Source organism: Cetorhinus maximus, chromosome 5 (genome assembly GCF_964194155.1).
Source record: "Cetorhinus maximus chromosome 5, sCetMax3.hap1.1, whole genome shotgun sequence".
Lineage (NCBI taxonomy): Eukaryota > Metazoa > Chordata > Chondrichthyes > Lamniformes > Cetorhinidae > Cetorhinus > Cetorhinus maximus.
In genome coordinates this window covers 1722840-1744965 of record NC_135883.1, presented here as the reverse complement: position 1 = coordinate 1744965, position 22126 = coordinate 1722840, and the positions used below count along the sequence as shown (strand labels likewise).

The window sequence follows — 22126 nt, the reverse complement described above, 5'->3', positions numbered from 1 at the left end:
CTATATTAATGTGAGTGCAGTCTTCCAACTGGCTTTCTGAGTGATCTATGCAAACCTTACTATCTGTTAAGACCTCAAAGGTTACAGTCTTTATTGAACCGAATGTAAGATGACTGCCTGCAGGGAGTCGCTCATGGCAGAAGTCACATGACTACAACAAACCAGCTAGGATATGTAGTAATGATTGTACTTCAAAACCCAAACATCCCCCTTTTCATAACAAACAAAAGTCACAAACATCTCCTTTTCCTAATGAAAAGAAGACAAATTTGCATGCACTGTCATGTGTAGCTGTGAACTACCCAAGTCACCCACTATACAACAACATTTTTTATGCATTAACAGGCTGTTCATTGTTCTAGTCAGTCGCTGCATGTGCATTGCATACATAGTCTCTTATTGGTATGCTTGTGCGTTGTCATTGGCGGTTTGTCTGGGTGATGTTCCTTCTCCGAGGAGTGTCATTCCCGTGGCACTTGCTGGTGCTATGGTAACTGTTGCTGTTGAACTAGACCAGTGGACCTCTGGGAGTGATGGACATTCTGTACTCTGTGCAACTGGTGAGATCCCATCTTCCTGCTCGGCCACCTGCAGTGAAGGAACAGCTTCCCTAGTTGCTCGTAAATGCCTGCGGTTGCGCTCGTATCTGTTGTTCACTTCTACCGCGTACGATCAAGTGACAACAGCTCTTTCATGTTCCATGTTGCCACATGGGCTGGCTCCTGTTGAGAGCTTTGAAGGTTTGTACCCTGGCCGGCTCGCCAACGCTCAACTCTGATAATGATTTGGCAGTCTTGTCAAAATGAAATTTGACTTTCTTCCGTTTCACTTTGATTTTTTCACTCACGCCTATTACTACTTCTGGTTTCAATAGCACTTTTGCTAATGGAAGAGTACTCCGGCTGCAGCATTATATAAGTTTTTGGACTGGCCTACTTTCCATGCCTTCAGCCGGTGTGTTTCTCCACTTGAGGATTGCCTTGCATACATCTGTGCTAGATTTGCTCCATTTCTTGATCACCAAAATTTGACAATTTTCACTGCCACCTCAGCCTTTCCATTCAATTACAAATTTGCATGCACTATCATGCGTAGCTGTGAACTACCCAAGTCACCCACTATACAACAACATTTTTCATGCATTAACAGGCTGTTCATTATTCTAGTTCATGAGGATCATGCGGAAATGATGCATAGTGTTGAATTGCCCAATCCTTTGTGAAGAGGCTGAATTCTTCACTCATGGCTGAGGGCTAATGTCACTCATCACAATGTCTGGGATGCCGTAACGACTGAAGTGTGAATTTTACTGTCTCTCCTATCGTCGCTGAAGTCAGCTGGTTTAACTCCCAGTAATCAGAATAGTATTCTACATTGACAAGATAATTAGTTCGTGTTATAGTGAAAAGGTCTACTCCCAGCTTCATCCATGGTCTGTCTGGAATGTCATGTGTCATCAATAGCTCTCCAGCTTGTTTAGCTTGGTACTCGTTACAAGCACCACACTGGCCGATGTAGTCTTTGATTTTATTGCTCATGTTTGGCCTGTAGAGCATTTCTCTTGCCTTCCTCAGGCTTGATTCAATTCCTTGATGGCTTGCATGGATGCGCTTCTGCATCTGTCCTCTCATCTCCTCAGGGATGGTGACTCTATTTCCTTTATACAGGCAGTCAGTTCTTTACAGTATGCCCAATGTGCTCATGACCACAGTTGTGTCCTTGATGCTCTAAGGCCATCCCTTCATCACTACTTCTTGGAGATTTGCATCTGGTCTGGTAGTTTGCTTGATTTGAGCAAGGCACTTGTCTGTTATAATCAATGTCTCCGCTGGGTTGATGACTTCCACAGCATGTCAAGCTGCTGCTTCACATTGAATCTGGAAGATTTCACATCCTATTGTAGCATCCTCAACTTTCTTTATGAGGAGTGCTGCTCTTGACAGCATGTCAGTGATGTACAACTGTTTCCCTTGCTTGTAAGTCACGTCCAGATGATATCTCTGTAAACAAAGTAACAATCTTTGCAGTCGCTTTGGAGCAGATAGTAGTGGTTTGAGAAAAATGCTTTGAAATGGCTTGTGGTCGGGCTCCACCGTTACTTTCTCTCTCCCAAACTGGTGATGAAAATGTTCACAAGCAAAATCAATAGCTACACACTCTTTCTTGATCTGAGCATAGCGTCATTCAGTTTGCATTAATGCCCTGGATGCAAATGTATTCTTGCTGCATTAGGGTTACTCCAAGACCAATCTCACTGGTGTCACACTGCACCGTAACTTCATCATTGACGTCATAGTACTTCAGCACTGACGTTATTGTCATTAGTTGTTTTGATTTTAGTGAACGCTGCTTCTTTGAGATGATATTCTCAGACAGACATCCAAAACCTGTAAACATATCTTTGTACTCCTCTAGGATCAGTTTAGCAGTCAATGGTTTTGTGTGCTGCGACACATTGTAAATCTCTGTTGGCATATTTGGGGTTACCAGTCCAAGCTTTAAACTTGCTGCAGCTGAGATGAGTGGCTGTTGCATATTGTCTATGATCTGGAACTCCAGATCTTCCTTCTTGCCATTGCATTGGGCTCTCAGACTAATTTGTCCTCTTGGTATGAGTTTCATCCATCATATAGCCTCAACCTTACTTTCAAGGGCTTAATTTTTGGATCGCCATGTTAAGCCACTTTGCACAGGTCTGTGAAGGCCATGACGCTGCATGAAGCACTACTGTCTGACACTTTTTGTTCACTTGATGCTTTCCTTCTGCGGTCATCATTCTAACCGTCACAAACCGTTTATCCCCTACAGACTTGATGGAACCAACCTGCTGTATGGTATTTAGTGCTTCATCAGACTCTTCTGCTGGTATCTCCAGTGGCCATCTGCATAGCGTTGTTTTGCTTCTTTTTAGCCAACACTTGTGTGCAAAATGATTCGGTTTCTTACTGTTAAAACACTGCTTTTCCCACGCTGGACAACCCTTCTTTTCCTTTGCATGCTATCCTTCGCAGTATTTGCAGCCTGCCCTTTGTCAGCAATTGTTCTGCTCTTTCAGCCTGGAATGTCTCTCAGCATAATGTATCTCCTGGTCTGTCCTGCCATACATGTGTTCTAGCTGACATTTTACAACCTCTGCATTTCTGCACATTTCTAAACTTTCTTGAGAGTAAGTTTCTCCTCTCTGAGTAGACTTGCTCTCACTGTTGGATCTCTTATGCCTAAGGCAAATCTATCTTTAATGAGATCATCTTTTAGTTGCCCGAATTCACATGATTCTGTGAGCTGTGTTACTGCAGTCACGTACTGATCAATAGACTTTTTCACTTTGAGCCCTGATGTTGAACACATACCATTCATAAGTTACCTTCATTTAGGGTTCAAAACGTGACTTCAAGGCTTTCAAAATATCTGCCATCTGTTTTTTCTGTTCTTCGGATAGATTAAGGGTGGAATACAATTTGTAGCAGTCCCTCCCCAGCAGAGTTAAAAGTGTTGCTACTCACATCGGCTCCGGCTTGTTAATTAAATATTTTGCAATCTCATAGTTTTACCATGGCCAAGTGGAAAAACTGCCCGTTCTACGGCATATTTCCTTTCATTTCAACAGGAGCTGGGAGTGAAAAATTTACCGCCATTTTTGTCTCACCCAGTATTTAACTTTCAGCCTTCAGCTTGTGTTATTTTTCCTTGTGTTTTTTTTTCAGCAGCTTTCAGCAGATTCGCACATTTCTGTGTTCTTCTTTCAGTAGCTGTGACTTCTCTTCCAGCTTTTCAAAACTCAATCCCAGCTCCACTCCTGACACCATGTAATGAGCTCAAAGACCATAATCTCTCTAGAGTAATGTCTTTACTGAACTGAATGTAAGATAGCTGGCTGCAGGGAGTCCCTCATGGCAGAGACCACATCACTACGGCAAGCCGTAACGATTGCATTTCAAAACCCAAACATTATCATTCACCTGGTTCGCTGGGGTCAATCTGATCTCTCAGTCATATTCCAAGGCAAACACTGAAAGCAACCATTACTCCACACAAAAGACTGAAAATCTTAAGTTTCAACTTTTAAGTGGTATAATTTCCATGACCCTTTTAAGTAAGTGCAAGCATTTAAAAAAGTCAAGCGCCTGAGTTGAAGATCTGAGTCTGGTTGAGATCTGCAACCCCATACAGAACTGGAACTTGCTACCAGCAGGGATTGCTGATAGAAATAATGAGCTGCTGAAACATGTATAATTTCAACTGTTTTAAATTTTTGGGCACTAAGCAAGGTTATGGGAGATTAATTAAAGTGAGTAAAGGAATACATTCAAAATACATATAATGTTTAAATTGTGCAATATGCTGGATTCATTGCAACCATAAATTAAGGCCAATATTTAATAATTTGTGTACTGCTACAAAACTCACCTCATGGTTCTTGGCTGCTCCCAAGCCCACCGTGTTGTTCTTTAGCTGAACTTTAATGTGTTCTGTTGACCCCTGTTCGTGAGCCCCAAGACCCTTGAAATAAAATAAAAAATTTATAAGAAAGTTAGGACACAAATTTATCAGAAGTCCATATCTAGCTGTAGTGGTCTGCCTTTTTTGTTCGCTTATACTAGATACATTTCAATTGGTAATGAAAATTCAAGTTTGCCAAGAAAACCTAAGATATTTCCCCCAATATACCTATCTCTTGGTAGTTTTAGCATTTTGCCGCCTTCTTCAATTATCCAGCAAGTCAAAATCTCCAGAATCTTAACACAAAAAGCATCTCCTGACTTATATTTCCAGCACTAATTACCATCTTATTTGGCTTACATAATTGAAACAAATAAATATTTTTCACATCGAACCTTGATTTGTCACAAGGCTATATGACCATCATTGAAATACACAACAACAGGGGAGGTCATGTCATTGTGGTGTTGTCACTGGACGAGCAATCCAGAGACCCAGGGCTCTAGGTCTAGGGTCCCGGGTTCAAATCCTGCCACGGCAGATGGTGGAATTTGGATTCAATAAAAATCTGGAATTAAAAAGTCTAATGATGACCATGAAACCACTGTCGATTGCTGTAAAAACTCATCTGGTTCACTGTGTCCTTTAGGGAAGGAAATCTGCCGTCCTGCTACATGTGACTCCACACTCACAGCAATGTGGTTGACTCTTAACTGCCCTCTGAACAAGGGCAATTAGGGATGGATAATAAATGCTGGCCTAGCCAGCAACGCCCACATCCCATGAACAAATAAAAAAAAACCTTTTCTTCTATACTTTCAAATAAGTGAGGTTTTCAGAATATTGGAATAACTTGGCAAAATCAAAAACAATCTTGAAAAATCTTGTGATGCAATATTGATTTTTTTTGCGTATTTTATTCATTTTCCGTTTTAACAAATCTCTACCACTATATTTCCATATGCTAAAATTGTTCCTATACATTTGTTAAACTGACCTTCAACTGGAAATGATTTTTCAGGGTTCACAGAATCACAGTGCATAAGAGGCCCTTTGGCCCATCGAGTCTCCACCAACACATCAGAAACACCTGACCTACCTACCTAATCCCATTTACCAGCACTTGGCCCATAGCCTTAAATGTTATGATGTGCCAAGTGCTCATCCAGGTACTTTTTAAAGGATGTGAGGCAACCTGCCTCCACCACCCTCCCAGGCAGCGCATTCCAGACCCTCACCACCCTCTGGGTAAAAAAGTTTCTCCTCACATCCCCCCTAAACCTCCTGCCCCTCACCTTGAACTTATGTCCTCTTGTGACTGACCCTTCAACGAAGGGGAACAGCTGTTCCCTATCCACCCTGTCCATGCCCCTCATAATCTTGTACACCTCCATCAGGTCGCCCCCTCAGTCTTCTCTGCTCCAACGAAAACAACCCAAGTCTATCCAACCCCTCTTCATAACTTAAACGTTTCATCCCAGGCAACATCCTGGTGAATTTCCTCTGCACCCCCTCCAGTGCAATCACATCCTTCTTATAATGTGGCGACCAGAACTGCACGAATTACTCCAGCTGTGGCCTCACCAAGGTTCTGTTCAACTCCAACATGACCTCCCTACTTTTATAATCTATGCCTCGATTGATAAAGGCAAGTGTCCCATATGCCTTTTTCACCACCCCACTAACATGCCCCTCTGCCTTCAGAGATCTATGGACACACACGCCAAGGTCCCTTTGTTCCTCAGAACTTCCTCGTGTCATGCCGTTCATTGAATACTTCCTTGTCAAATTACTCCTTCCAAAGTGTATCACCTCACACTTTTCAGGGTTAAATTCCATCTGCCACTTATCTGCCCATTTGACCATCACGTCTATATCTTCCTGGAGCCCAAGACACTCAACCTCACTGTTAACCACCCAGCCAATCTCTGTGTCATCCGCAAACTTACTAATCCTACCCCCCACATAGTCATCTATGTTGTTTATATAAGTATAAATGTTTTTGTGCATTGCTACCGGATGAATACAGAGGTGTGATACGTGGTTCTTTGTTCTATAATTCACCATCAAAAATACAAACTTATTTTAAAACCTAGACAAAACCAGTTTTTTTCTTTAAACCTATAAACCTAGAAACAACTTATTTCCATTGTTTACTCCAGTTTGCTCTCATAAAATGAAGCATACATGTTTTGTCCTGATGACTATTTACTTAACTATTTTAATAATTTAACACTTTTTTAATTAAAATTGAGCAACTTGTGCCATTAGAAACAAGGGCTATGATGATCAAAGGTTAAGGGGAGAAGGCGGATAGGGTTGAGAAACTTATCAGCCATGATTGAATGGCGGAGCAGACTCGATGGGCTGAATGGCCTAATTTCTGCTCCTATGTCTTATGTCTTCTGGCAATAAACGATGGTCGGTGCATAAAATTACAATGTTACACAAAAACATGGTGTCCATTCAGCAACATTTCATCTCTCACTGAAACAGCAGGTTCTGATAATGCATTAAAGGCCTGTAAACCATTATTGGTGGGTGGGTGGAAAAAATGAGAACAAAACAGAAATGAACTGGCATTTATGTAAAACCTTATCATATCCTCAGGACATCCCAAAATACACTGAATAAAACACTTCTGAAGTGGCATACTTCTAGGCAGTGAACAAAGCTGTGACCTTAGCTATAATCCTTCTTGCAATGCTTATGGTACAGGTGGTGTGCAGCAGCCCCACATTGGAGCGAAGAACTGATGGCTTCTCATAGGGAATTATAGAACAGATTATGACTAGGATCCTCTAGAACTAAATAAAGTACACTTAATGGACATAAATGTTACTGCAGCATGGTAAATAAGGTTGGTGATCTTCAGGCCCAAGTAGCCTGATGGGATTATGATATATTGGCAATAAAAGAGGTCTGTTTCAAACAAAGGGATCATAGGCTATTAATATTCCTGGCCACAAGGTATTCAGGAAAGATAGGGAATAGAAAAACGGAGAGTAGATGTGGCAGTATTACCAAAGCTATTGTTACAGCACTAGAAAGATGTACTAAAATCTATCTGTTTAGAATTAAGGAACAATAGCACAGCTATTAGGTTGCTAGATCCATACTATAAGCCATACTATAAGTGAGGAGATAGAGGTGCAAGTTTGCAGGCAAGTTGCAAAAATATGCAAGAGCTAGAGCAGTGATAATCGAGGACTTCAAATATCCTAATATAGATTGGGAAAATAACAGTGTAAACTGCAAAGAGGGGAAGGAATTCCTGAAATGCGTAGAAGGGCATTTCTTCATCTATGTTTCCAGTCTAATGAGAAAGGCAGTTGTGTTGGTTCTGGGGAATGAAGTGGGCCAAATGGAATATGTTTTAGAAAAGAAAAGAACAAAGAGAAGAAAAGTACAGCACAGGAACAGGCCCTTCCGCCCTCCAAGCCTGCGCCGATCATATTGCCCATCAACTAAAACATTTTGCACTTCCAGGGTCCATATCCCTCTATTCCCATCCTATTCATGTATTTGTCAAGCTGCCTCTTAAACACCACTAACGTACCTGCTTCCACCACCTCCTCTGGCAGCGAATTCCAGACACTCACTACCCTCTGCGTAAAAAAACTTGCCCTGCACATCACCTTTATAGTTTTCTCCTCTCACCTTAAATCTATGTCCCCTAGTAATTGACTCTTCCACCCTGGGAAAAAGCTTCTATCTACTCTGTCCATGCCACTCATAATTTTGTAAACTTCTATCAAGTCGCCCCTCAATCTCCATCGCTCTAGTGAGAACAATCCGAGTTTCTCCAACCTCTCCTCATAGCTAGTAACCTCCAGACCAGGCACCATCCTGGTAAACCTCCTCTGCACCCTCTCCAACGTCTCCATATCCTTCTGGTAATGTGGTGACCAGAATTGCACGCAATATTCCAAGTGAGGCCTAACCAAGGTTCTATACAGCTACAGCATGACTTCCCAGCTTTTATACTCAATACCCCTGCCAATGAAGGCAAGCATGCTGTATGCCTTCCTGACTACCTTATCCACCTGCGTTGCCACTTTCAGTGACCTGTGGACCTGTACACCCAGATCCCTCTGCCCGTCGATGCACTTAAGGGTTCTGCCATTTACTGTGTAATTCCTGCCTGTATTAGACCTTCCAAAATGCATTACTTCGCATTTGTCCGGATTAAACTCCATCTGCCATTTCTCCGCCCAAGTCTCCAACCGATCTATACCCCGTTGTATCCTTTGACAATCCTCTTCACTATCTGCAACTCCTCCAACCTTGGTGTCGTCTGCAAACTTGCTAATTAGCCCAGTTACATTATCCTCCAAATCATTTATGTATACTACAAACAGCAAAGGTCCCAGCACTGATCCCTGTGGAACTCCACTAGTCACAGCTCTCCATTCAGAAAAGCACCCTTCCACTGCTACCCTCTATCTTCTATGACCAAGCCAATTCTGTATCCATCCTGCCAGCTCACCTCTGATCCCGTGCGACTTTACCTTCTGTACCAGTCTGCCATGAGGGACCTTGTCAAAGGCCTTACTGAAATCCATGTATATAACATCCACTGCCCTTCCATCGTCAATCATCTTTGTCAATTCCTCGAAAAACTCGATCAAGTTAGTGAGACACGACCTCCTTTCCACAAAACCATGCTGCCTCTCACCAATACGCCCACTTGCTTCCAAATGGTAGTAAATCCTGTCACGAAGAATCTTCTCCAATAATTTCCCTACCACTGACGTAAGGCTCACTGGCCTGTAATTTCCTGGATTATCCCTGCTACCCTTCTTAAACAATGGAACAACATTGGCCATTCTCCAGTCCTCTGGGACCTCACCCGTAGCCAGTGAGGATACAAAGATTTCTGTTAAGGGCCCAGCAATCTCCTCCCTTGCCTCCCTCAGTACTCTGGGGTAGATCCCATCTGGCCCTGGGGACTTATCCACCTTAATATTCTTCAAGACGCCTAACACCTCCTCTTTTTTGATTTCAAATTTTTTTGATCCAGGCTATCTACACACTCTTCCCTAGACAAATCGACCGCTAAGTCCTTCTCTTTGGTGAATACTGATGAGACGTATTCACTCAGTATCTCTCCCATTTCTTCTGGCTCCACACACAGATTCCCACCTCTGTCCCTGAGTGGGCCCACCCTTTCCCTAGCTACCCTCTTGCCCTTTACATATATATATATATATATATATATATATAGATAGATAGATAGATATAAAAAAGGCCTTGGGATTTTCCTTAATCCTGGTTGCCAGTGACTTTTCATGACCCCTTTTAGCCCTCCTGACTCCTCGCTTAAGTTTCTTCCTACTTTCTTTATATTCTCCACGGGCTTCAACTGTTCCCAGCCTTCTAGCCCTTACGAATGCTTCCCTTTTCTTTTTGACTAATCTCACAATATCCTTCGTTATCCAAGGTTCCTGAAACTTGCCATGCTTATCCTTCATCCTAGCAGGAACATGCCGGTCCTGAATTCTTATCAACTGACGTTTGAAAGCCCCCCACATGTCAGTTGTTGAATGAACCAGTGGGTGGCTGCAACTTACTTTGTTTAGCTCCCAGTGTGGCACGTTTGCGTGTACTGGAAGCTACATATATTAATACACAGAACCCTGTTCTTTGCAGACAGAAAGAACATGCGCACACATTGCGCCTGTTTCAGCTAAACAAAATAAGTGACAGCCATTCACAGGTTTATTCCTCAGGGTAATGCCTTGACCAATCAGAGTCAAGCTGCCTGGTTTAAATTTCAAACAATGCTTGCCAGTTAACTGTCAGTTACCATCAACTGGTGCATTCTTCATGGCAATATCTCTACCAATCACAGTCCACGTGCCAACCACGCTCCTCTCATATAGTATAAATTGTTGTTCCCTCTACATTTGTTATTCTTGCTAATTGTCCTGATGAGTACAAGATGAAAAGCTTCAACAAAAAATATCTCTGTTTTCAGCAATACTCAAGTATAAAGGTAGTCAAAGGAAGGATAAGAGTAATTAGGAACCAAGAAGAAAAAGTTGTAGTGGAGGCAGAGGACATAATTGGGGTATTAAATAGATACTTTGCATCATCTTCACTAGAGACAAGGACATTGCCAAAATCACAATTAAGGAGGAGGCAGTAGAGAAATTGGAGAGGATAGAATAGATAAAAGAAGAAACATTTAAGAGGTTGCCACTCAAAATAGAAAAGTCAACTGGTCTGGACAGGAGGGATCCTAGATTACTGAGGGAAGTAAGGACTGAGATAGCAGAGGCTCTGGCCACAATTTTCCAAAATTCCTTGGATTTGGGAATGGTTTCAGAGGACTGGAAGATTGCAAATGTTATATTCCTGTTCAAAAACGGGGAGAGGGATAAACCCAACAACAGGTCAGTCAGCCTAAGGGCCATGATGGGGAATCGTTTAAAGGAAATAATCTGAGACAAAATTAATTGCTACTTCGAAAAATGTAGGCTAATTAATGACAGTCAGCAAGGATTTGTTGAAAATAATCGTGTTTAACTAACTTGATTGAGTTCTATGATGAAGTTATGGGAAAGGTTGATGAGGGTAGTGTGGTAATATGTATAAGAACTTTCAAAAGGTGTATGATAAAGTACTTGTTAGTAGACTTGCTAATAGACTTGTTAGCAAAATCAAACCCCATGGGATAAAAGGGACTGTGGCAGCAAGGGTACAAAACTGATTCTGAGCCACAAAATAGAATAGTGATGAACAGTTGTTTTACGAATTGGAGGGAAGTATACAGTATTTTTTTTTCCAGAGGTTGGCAATAGGATCACTGTTCTTTTTGATGTGCCACCTGGACCTGGCTATACCCGACATAATTTCAAAGCTTGCAGATGACAGGGACCTCAGAAGTGTAAGTAAACAATGAAGAGGATAGTAACAGGTTTCAGGAGGAATTAGGCAAACTGCTGATATGGGCAGGCACAAGGAAAATTAAATTTAACACAGAAGTGTGAAACATTGCATTTTGGTAGGATTAATGGGTAGAAGCAATATGGACTAACTGGTACAAGTTCAAAAGAAATACAGAAAGAGAGACCTGGGGTGTATGTACATTAATCTTTAAAGATGACAGGGCAAGTTGGAAAGCTGTTAAAAAAAAAGCAAATGGGAACTGTTTTAAACAGTAGCACAGTGAACAAAAGCAAGGAGATTATGCTAAACCTTTATAAACAGCTGTTTAGGCCCCAGCTGGGGAATCATGCTTAATGCTTCAGGAAGAAGGCAGAGATGATGCAAAGGAAATTTACTAGAATGATACAAAATTCAATGGAAGCTTGAGGAAATGCACCTCTTTTGATTAGGCACTTTACAGCTTTCCAGACTTACCATGAATTTTAATCATTTCAGATCCCAATTTTGTGGGAAGCAGCTATTGGTAATGATTCTGCTGTTGTCATTTACACCTACTCTAGGCCCATCTTTTGCTTCTTTCCTTGTTCCATTACCATTCCCTGTTATCTTGCACCATTATGCTTTTGTTTCTTAAGCGCTCCTACCTTCCACTCTATCACAGACCTCCCATTTTCTTCTTTCCTTCCCACCCTTCAACCACCACCCCCACCTCTGTACTTACTTAAAACCTGATACATCTCTAATGTCTTCCAATTCAGATAATAGGTCAAAACAAAATAAAAACAGAATTACCTGGAAAAACTCAGCAAGTCTGGCAGCATCGGCGGAGAAGAAATCAGTCAACGTTTCGAGCCCTCATGGCTCTTCGGCAGAACTGAAGCATAGTTTCAACAAGGGAGAAATATAAATTGGTTTAAGGTGGGTGGGGGGGAAGAGACACATTGAGGGTGTGGTGTGAGCAGATAATCAAAAGATGTCAGAGACAAAAGGGTCAAAGAGGTGTTGAAGGTGGTGGTCTTTGTCTGAGAAAAGTGCTAATTAAGAATGGAAAACAGGATATTCAAAGTACAGCTCTAGTGGAGGTGGGGTGGAAAGACTAAAGGTTTTAGTTTTAGATTTAAAAATAATGGAAATAGGTGGGGAAAGAAGAATCTATATAAATTATTAAAAAAAAAGGCGGGTGGGGGGGGAAAAGAAACGGGGTGGGGATGGGGGGAGGGGGAGTTTAAGATCTAAAGTTGTTGAATTCAATATTCAGCCCAGAAGGCTGTAAAGTGCCTAGTCGGAAGATGAGGTGCTGTTCCTCCAGTTTGCGTTGGGCTTCACTGGAACAATGCAGCAAGCCAAGGACAGACATGTGGGCAAGAGAACAGGGTGGAGTGTTAAAATGGCAAGCGACAGGGAGGTTTGGGTCTTTCTTGCGGACAGACCGCAGGTGTTCCGCAAAACGGTCGCCCAGTTTGCGTTTGGTCTCTCCAATGTAGAGGAGACCGCATTGGGAGCAACGAATGCAGTAGACTAAGTTAGGGGAAATGCAAGTGAAATGCTGCTTCACTTGAAAGGAGTGTTTGGGCTCTTGGACGGTGAGGAGAGAGGAAGTGAAGGGGCAGGTGTTGCATCTTCTGCGTGGGCATGGGGAGGTGCCATAAGTGGGGGTTGAGGAGTAGGGGGTGATGGAGGAGTGGACCAGGGTGTCCCGGAGGGAACGATCCCTACGGAATGCCGTCAAGGGGGGTGAAGGGAAGATGTGTTTGGTGGTGGCATCATGCTGGAGTTGGCGGAAATGGCGGAGGATGATCCTTTGAATGCGGAGGCTGGTGGGGTGATTCAAAGGATTCAAAGCATTCAAAGGATCATCCTCCGCCATTTCCGCCAACTCCAGCATGATGCCACCACCAAACACATCTTCCCTTCACCCCCCTTGACGGCATTCCGTAGGGATCGTTCCCTCCGGGACACCCTGGTCCACTCCTCCATCACCCCCTACTCCTCAACCCCCACTTATGGCACCTCCCCATGCCCACGCAGAAGATGCATTGTTCCAGTGAAGCCCAACGCAAACTGGAGGAACAGCACCTCATCTTCCGACTAGGCACTTTACAGCCTTCTGGGCTGAATATTGAATTCAACAACTTTAGATCTTAAACTCCCCCTCTCCCCATCCCCACCCCGTTTCTTTTCCCCCCCCACCCGCCTTTTTTTTTAATAATTTATATGGATTCTTCTTTCCCCACCTATTTCCATTATTTTTAAATCTAAAAATAAAACCTTTAGTCTTTCCACCCCACCCCCACTAGAGCTGTACTTTGAATATCCTGTTTTCCATTCTTAATTAGCACTTTTCTCAGACAAAGACCACCACCTTCAACACCTCTTTGACCCTTTTGTCTCTGACATCTTTTGATTATCTGCTCACACCACACCCTCAATGTGTCTCTTCCCCCCCACCCACCTTAAACCAATTTATATTTCTCCCTTGTTGAAACTATGCTTCAGTTCTGCCGAAGAGCCATGAGGGCTCGAAACGTTGACTGATTTCTTCTCCGCCGATGCTGCCAGACTTGCTGAGTTTTTCCAGGTAATTCTGTTTTTATTTTGTTTTGGATTTCCAGCATCCGCAGTAGCTTTTAGTTTTTATCAGATAATAGGTCATTGGGCTGAAATATTAACTCTTTTCTTTGCAGATACTGCCAGACCTGCTGAGTAATTCCAGCATTTTTTGTTCTTATTTCAGTTTCCAATATCCACAATATATTGTTTTTTTAATAGAATGGTGCCAGGAATGCTGGATTTCAGTTATATGAAGAGACTGGAGAAGCTGGGGTTGTCCTCTTTAGCGCAGAGAAGGTTAAGAGGAGGTTTAATAGAGATGTTCAAAATCATAAAAAGTTTTGATAGAGTAAATCAGGAGATGCCCTATCCAGTGGCAGAAGGGTCAGTGATCAGAAGACACAGATTTAAGGCAAAAGAACTAGAGGCAACATGGGGAGAAACATTTCCTCGCAAGTTCTGATGATCAGGAATGCACTCCCTGAAATGGTGGTGGAAACAGGTTCAACAATAACTTTCAAAAAGAAATTGAAACACTTGAAGGTGAAAAACTGGCAAGGTAGTGGGGATAGGGCAGGGAAATGGGACAAATTGAATAGGTCGGCTTTGGGAAAATGGCCAAATGACCTCCTGCTATGCAGTATCCTTCTATGATTTTTACTCCTTAACTCATAGATGCTGTAGCACCAATACCACTGCCCCAGTTGAGATCAGCTAACTTAGCATAGGCCAGGAATCACATTCATAACAGAGATGGTGGATGACTATAGCACAAATTTTTAAACATACAGTAATTAAAAGCAGACTAGTTACTCATAATTCATACATCTCACTCAAAGTTAGCCGTATAGTATTCACCTTTCCTTTTGACCACCCCATTTTTTCCAACATCTTCTGCCCAAACCTGGATTCATCGTTGCTCCAGGTGCTGTTCCTTGGATCCACAGACCACTTCTGCCTTCTACGGGCTACAAACAAAACAATTGTCATCTGGTACAGTGAATTCTATTCCCTGCTAATAATAAATGGCTGATATAACATTATAGTCTCACTACCTCACACAGCGATTGCAAATGCATACATTAGAGACACAAATCCCACTCCCTGCATTAATCTACACAGGGAGTCGAGACCAAGTACAAGTCAAAAAAGGAAATAAATGGGAAGTCGGAGAATGAGGGAATGGGAGAAGAGGAGAAATGGAGAGGGAGGCAGAGGTTAGAAAGAGGAGGATGTCAGAGGAAAATTATTTTGCATAGCTCATAATGTACATCTCTTTTCTCTCTTCAAATGTTGACACGCTTTCTGTGGGTTTTCTGTTTTAATTTCATATTTCTTCTTTTAACTTAGCTATACTGAACAGTGTCACACAACTGGCAGCAGAGAGCTTTACATGTGGTTATACATCACTGTTGGAATTTGGGGTATCAGAGTCAATTAACCCTTTAACCCCTTCATTCAGTTCTGAAATGATTCATCTTACTGGTGACAGTGGTTATATTTTTTCAGTATAAGTAAGTCTTGACACTTGCTAATGCCTAAGCCAGTAGTAACAAGTGCAATGGCATTACCATAGATTGGAGAGGTTGGGAATGTTTCATTGGAGAAAAGGCAGCTGAGAGAAGACCTGATAGAGGTATTCAAGATCCTGAGGGGTATGGACAGGGTAAATAGTGAGAAACTATTCCCACTCAAGAGTACATCAAGAAATAGAGGGCACAGATTCAAAATAATTAGCAAAAGGTGTAAATATTATGTGAGGAAAAAATGTTTCTGGAACAAACTTCCTGAAAGAGTGGTGGAGGCAAGTTCGATCGAGGTATTCAAAACAGAGTTGGGTTGCTACCTAAAAAGAGAGAATGCACAAGGTTACGGGGATACGGCAGGGGAGTGGGACTAGGTGGAATGCTCTTTCAGAGAGTCATCGCAGACTCAATGGGGCAGATGGCCTCCTTCTGCATTGTAAAGTTAATGTGATAATTCCCTAGGTAGAAGCACTATCTCTACGTAACTACTCCCTAGTTGTGCCGCAAGTTAGCTCAATTGGCTAGACGTCTGAGTGCGTTTTTTCACATTAACACCAGCAGCAAAAATTCAATTTCCACTACAGCTGAGGTAGGCTTGAGACCTGCCTCCTGCCGCTAAGAGTGGAAAGCAATGGCAAACCATCACTGACAAAAACTGCCAGGAAAATGGCTCAGGGTGAAGCATCAGCAGACAATGAGCCAAGGACCTGCATTCCAGCAGGGCACATGTGACAATAACAACATAACCCCTGTGCTCTCATACCCAACCAAACTAAATATTTAACTGTCTGCTTGATTTAATGTTCAAAGAAGCTTAGTTCCTTATCATCATTGCAAGTTTAAAATTGGGGATTTAAAAAGATCGCCATAGCGATGGGTTAACACAATTCCGAAACAGCATCCTTGATATTGCTCTGTACCACATCAAAGCAGTCAATTTTATAACTTTACTCCCGAGATAAACATCATCAGTTTACACGGTAATCTCAACATTCAATAACAATGGTATAATTGAACAAGGGTGCAAGGCAGAACAATGCACGTAAAACTGGAAAAGTACAGGTGTTTCAAAGAAAGGACTTGCATTTATATACAGCTTTTCACAATCACTGGATGTCTCAAAGCATTTACAAGCAATGAAGTGCTTTTGAAGCATAGTTACTGTTGTAATGCAGCAAACGCAGCAGACAACTGGTGCACAGTCAGCAATGTGATAATGAGCAGATAATCTGTTTCTTGCAATGTTGTTTGAGGGATAAATATCAGACAGGACACCAGGGACAATTCCCATGTTCTTCTTCGAAACAGTGTCATGGAATCTTTTGCACACTCAAGCAAGCATATGTGGCCTCACCCAAAAGACGGCATCTCCGGTACTGCAACACTCTCTCAGTACTGCACTGAAGCGTCAGCCTTGATTTCTGTGCTCAAGCCGCAAGTGCGACTTGAACCTAGAACCTTACAACTCAGAGACACAAGTACTACCAACTGAGCCACAGCTGATACTTGTAATGAGATTGTGCTAAAAATGTCCCCTACACCAGTGATTAAGATTAGTTTATAACACATTTGTCGGAATTAGCTGTGGCTCAGTTTAAGGTCAGATGGTTCGAGGACTCCAGCACAAAAATCAAGTGCTAAGAGAGTGCTGCACTGTCAGAGGTGCTGTCTTTCCGATGCGATGTTAAACTGAGGCCCTGTCTGCCTTTCTCAGGCAGATGTATAACATTCCATGGCGCTATTTTGAAGAGGGGGGGGGGGAGAGAGAGCAGAGAGAAGTTATCGCTGGTGTCCCTGGCCAATATTTACCCATTAACCAACAGCACAAAAGCTGTCAGATTGCTGTTTGTGCTCTTTGTCCTGTGTCCAAGACGCCCTTTGTCAAATTTCTCCGGAGCTCGCCCACCTATCCCTGACCTCCCATTCTGCTCCACCCCCGTTAAACAGTATAAAATGGATCCTATTTCTACGTCTCTTTAGCTCTGAAGAAGTCAGGCAGGCTCCAAACGTTATCCCTGTTTCTCGCTCCCCAGACGCTGTCAGACCTGCTGAGATTTTCCAGCATTTTCTGTTTTTATTTCAGATTTCCAGCATCCGCAGCATTTGGCTTTGGGTGGGATCTTCCTGTGCGCAAATTGGCTGCCACATCAAGACAGGGACTAGACTTTCTTTTTAAAAAGAAAAGTACTTCACTTGACTGTAAAGTGCTTTGGGGGCACCCGGGGGGGGGGGGGTGAGAAAGGTGCTATATAAATGCATGTTTTCCCCCTGTTGCAGTCCCAGGACCCGGGCGGACCAACCGCCGCTCCTCGTGCTCCGGGGGAAGGTTCCAGAGCGGCGCGCGCGCCCGTCCGTCCCACACTCACGCTCCGACAGCATCGCCATCCCCGTCCCGTCCTCGGCCTCGGCGACCGCGGGCTCCAACTGAATGAACCACACCGACTACAACGTCCTCGGCACAAATTCGCCGGTTTTTCAGCTCCGCGCGTTATAAACCAGTCGGATCCTCGGGCTCCAACTTAACTCGAGCCTGGGAGGCAACGAGTCCACTGCGCAGGCTCGGGCCCAGGGTGGTGAATGCGCATGCTCGGGCCCAGGGTGGTGAGTGCGCATGCTCGGGCCCAGGGTGGCGAGTGCACATGCTCGGGCCCAGGGTGGCGAGTGCGCATGCTCGGGCCCAGGGTGGCGAGTGCGCATGCTCGGGCTCAGTGAAGCTGGGGAGATGTGGCAGTGAAATGGGGGTTAAGTTGCTGCGGTTTCTTTCATCCGCCCCGCACCGTGTGCGGCTCAATTGCACTTTGGTTAGAATATCATAACTGTCTAAATGCAATATCTAGTTAAAGATGCCAATATTTGAAATATCAAAATGTTGCTTTTATTTTTAAGGGATGAGGATTTGGAGACCACATTACTCTCACCCTGTGTTTTCTACACAAGGAAAGGAATAACTTGTATTTGTATAGTGCCTTTCTCACAACCTCAAGAAGACCCAAAGCACTTTAAAGCAGTTGTGTTTTGTAAAGTACTGTTACTGTTGTGGGAAAATTCTGAAGATTCAGAATCACAGTACAGAAGAGGCTCTTCGGCCCATCGAGTCTGCACCGACACGTGAGAAACACCTGACCTACCTACCTAACCCCATTTACCAGCATTTGGCCCATAGCCTTGAATGTTATGACGTGCCAAGTGCTCATCCAGGTACTTTTTAAAGGATGTGAGGCAACCCGCCTCCACCACCCTCCCAGGCAGCGCATTCCAGACCGTCACCACCCTCTGGGTAAAAAGGTTTTTCCTCACATCCCCCCTAAACCTCCTGCCCCTCACCTTGAACTTATGTCCCCTTGTGACTGACCCTTCAACTAAGGGGAACAGCTGTTTCCTATCCACCCTGTACATGCCCCTCATAATCTTGTACATCTTGATCAGGCTGCCCCTTTCTCTGCTCCAACGAAAACAACCCAAGTCTATCCAACCCCTCTTCATAACTTAAATGTTTCATCCCAGGCAACATCCTGGTGAATCTCCTCTGCACCACCTCCAGTGCAATCATATCCTTCCCATAATGTGGCGACCAGAACTGCACACAGTACTCCAGCTGTGGCCTCACCAAGGTTCTATACAACTTCAAAATGACCTGCCTACTTTTGTAATCTATGCCTCGATTGATAAAGGCAAGTGTCCCATATGCCTTTTTCACCACCCCACTAACATGCCCCTCTGCCTTCAGAGATCTATGGACACACACACCAAGGTCCCTTTGTTCCTCAGAACTTCCTAGTGTCATGCCGTTCATTGAATACTTCCTTGTCAAATTACTCCTTCATGTATCACCTCACACTTTTCAGGGTTAAATTCCATCTGCCACTTATCTGCTCATTTGACCATCCCGTCTATATCTTCCTGTAGCCCAAGACACTCAACCTCACTGTTAACCACCCGGCCAATCTTTGTGTCATCCACAAACTTACTAATCCTACCCTCCACATAGTCATCTATGTCGTTTATATAAATGACAAATAATAGGGGACCGAGCACAGATCCCTGTGGTACGCAACTGGACACTTGCTTCCAGTCACTAAAGCATCCTTCTGTCATCACCCTCTGCCTCCTACAACTAAGCCAATTTTGAATCCACCTTATCAAATTACCCTGTATCCCATGTGCATTTGTTGCCTTTATAAGTCTCCCATGTGCGACCTTGTCAAAGGCTTTGCTGAAATCCATATAAACTACATCAACTGCACTACCCTCATCTACACACCTGGTCACCTCAAAAAATTCAATCAAGTTTGTTAGGCATGACCATCCTCTGACAAAGCCATGCTGACTATCCCTGATCAAACCTTGCCTCTCCAAGTGGAGATGGATACTGTCCTTCAGAAATTTCTCCAATAGTTTCCCTACCACTGACGTGAGACTCACTGGCCTGTAGTTCCCTGGCTTATCTCTACAACCCTTCTTAAATAGCAGAACCACATTAGCTGTTCTCCAGTCCTCTGGCACCTCTCCCGTGGCCAGAGAGGAATTAAACATTTGGGTCAGAGCCCCTGCGATCTCCTCCCTTGCCTCCCTCAGCAGTCTGGGACACAAATCATCTGGACCTGGAGATTTGTCCACTTTTAAGCCTGCCAACATCTCCAATACCTTGTCACTCCCTATATCAATTTGCTCAAGAACCTCACAGACCCTCTCCCTGAGTTCGATACATTTATCCTCATTCTCTTGGGTGAAGACGGATGTGAAGTATTCATTCAACACTCTAGCGATGTCCTCTGGCTCCACCCATAGATTGCTCCCTTGGTCCCTTATGGGCCCTACTCTTTCCCTGGTTATTCTCTTCACATTGATATACTTATAGAATATCTTGGGATTTTCCCTACTTTTACCAGCTAGAGCTTTCTCATATCCCCTCTTTGCTCTCCTAATTGCTTTCTTAAACTCCACCCTGCGCTGTCTGTACTCCACTAATGCCTCTGCTGATTTGCTTCCCTTGTACCTGCTAAAAGCCTCTCTTTTCCTTCTCATCATAACCTGAATACCTCTGGTCATCCATGGTTCTCTGGGCTTGTTACTCCTTCCTATCACCCTAGAGGGAACATGTTGAACCTGTACCCTCCCCATTGTCTTTTTGAACACCCCCCACTGTTCCACTGCAGATTTCCCCACAAGTAACTGTTCCCAGTCTACCTTGGCCAGATCCTGTCTTATTTTACTAAAATCCACTCTCCCCCAATCCAAGACATTTTTTTGCAACTTGTCGATTTCTTTGTCCTTAAGAAACTTAAACTGTACCATGTTGTGGTCGCTATCGCTAAAATGCTCGCCCACCACCACCTCAGCCACCTGTCCGGCTTCATTCCCCAGAATTAGGGCCAGCATTGCGCCGTCCCTGTTGGACCCTCTACATATTGACCTAAAAAGTCCTCCTGTACACATTTCAAGAAATCCAATCCATCTACTATGTCTATCTCAATTAATGTTGGGGAAGTTGAAATCACCTAATATAATTACCCTATTATTGTTTTTACACACCTCCACAAATTGTGCACATATTTGCTCCTCAATTTCCCGCTGACTATCTGGGGGTCTATAATAAACACCTAACAATGTGGCTGCCCCTTTTTTATTCCTAAACTCTACCCACAAAGCTTCATTCAATGCCCCCTCCAAGATATCATCTCTCCTTACTGCAGTAACTGACTCCTTAACTAATAATGCAATGCCTCCTCCTCTTTTACCCCCTCCCCTGTCTCGCCTGAAGATTCTATATCCCGGAATGTTGAGCTGCCAATTCTGCCCTTCCCTCAACCACATCTCAGTGATGGCTACTATATCACAATTCCACGTGTCGATCCTCACCCTTAACTCATCCGTTTTACCTGTAATACACCTGGCATTAAAGTAGAGGCCATCCAGCCTTGCCTTACTCCCTTGAAGCTTAATGCAGCTGTACTCCCTCTGACTTTATTGTTTTACTGTATTGTGATGTGTCCCTATTCTGCTCACGTTCTGTGTCCCTTCCCCCTGCCGAATTAGTTTAAACTCCTCCCAACAGCACTAGCAAACATGCCCGCCAGGATGTTAGTCCTGCTCTGGTTCAAATGTAGACCATCCCGCTTGTACAGGTCCCACCTTCCCCAGAAACGGTCACAGTGATCCAGGAATCTAAAACCCTCCCTCCTGCACCAACTCTTAAGCCACGTATTCATCTGCACTATTCTCCTATTTCTGAGCTCGCTAGCACGTGGCATTGGGAGTAATCCAGAGATTACAACCCGAGAGGTCTTGCTTTTTAGTCTACTGCCTAACTCCCTGAATTCTTGATGCAAGACCTCATCCCTCTTTCTACCTTTGTCATTGGTACCAACATGTACCATGACCTCTGCCTTATCACCCTCCCCCTTCAGGATGCTCTTCAGCCGTTCAGTGACATCCCGGACCCTGGCACCAGGGAGGCAACACACCATCCTGGAGTCACGTTGACGGCCACAGTAACGCCTATCTGTTCCCCTGACTATAGAATCCCCTATTACTATTGCTCTTCCTCCCCTCCTGTACAGACAGGCTGCTTATGGTGCCAGAAGCTTGGCTCTGTCTGCACTCCCTGGAGGAACCAGCGCCCTCATCAGCCTCCAAAATGGAATACCGATTTGCGAGCGGGACCCCAGGGGACTCCTGAACTACCTGCCTGTTTCTCTTGGGCTGCCTGGTGGTCA

General features: G+C 43.8%; 1 protein-coding gene across 1 annotated transcript in view; it reads right to left on the bottom strand.

Annotated features, from left to right (window-relative positions):
* pinx1 (PIN2 (TERF1) interacting telomerase inhibitor 1) overlaps positions 1-17971 on the bottom strand; it is a 141037-nt gene extending 123066 nt beyond the window's left edge. The window contains exons 1-3 of the mRNA XM_078541420.1: positions 17777-17971; positions 14743-14852; positions 4408-4500 (exon numbers count right to left, since the gene is read on the bottom strand). Of these exons, the coding sequence (XP_078397546.1) occupies positions 4408-4500; positions 14743-14852; positions 17777-17795 (222 nt within the window). The 5' untranslated portion in view covers positions 17796-17971. The remainder of the gene's footprint in view (positions 1-4407; positions 4501-14742; positions 14853-17776) is intronic.
* Positions 17972-22126: the final 4155 nt, after the last annotated feature.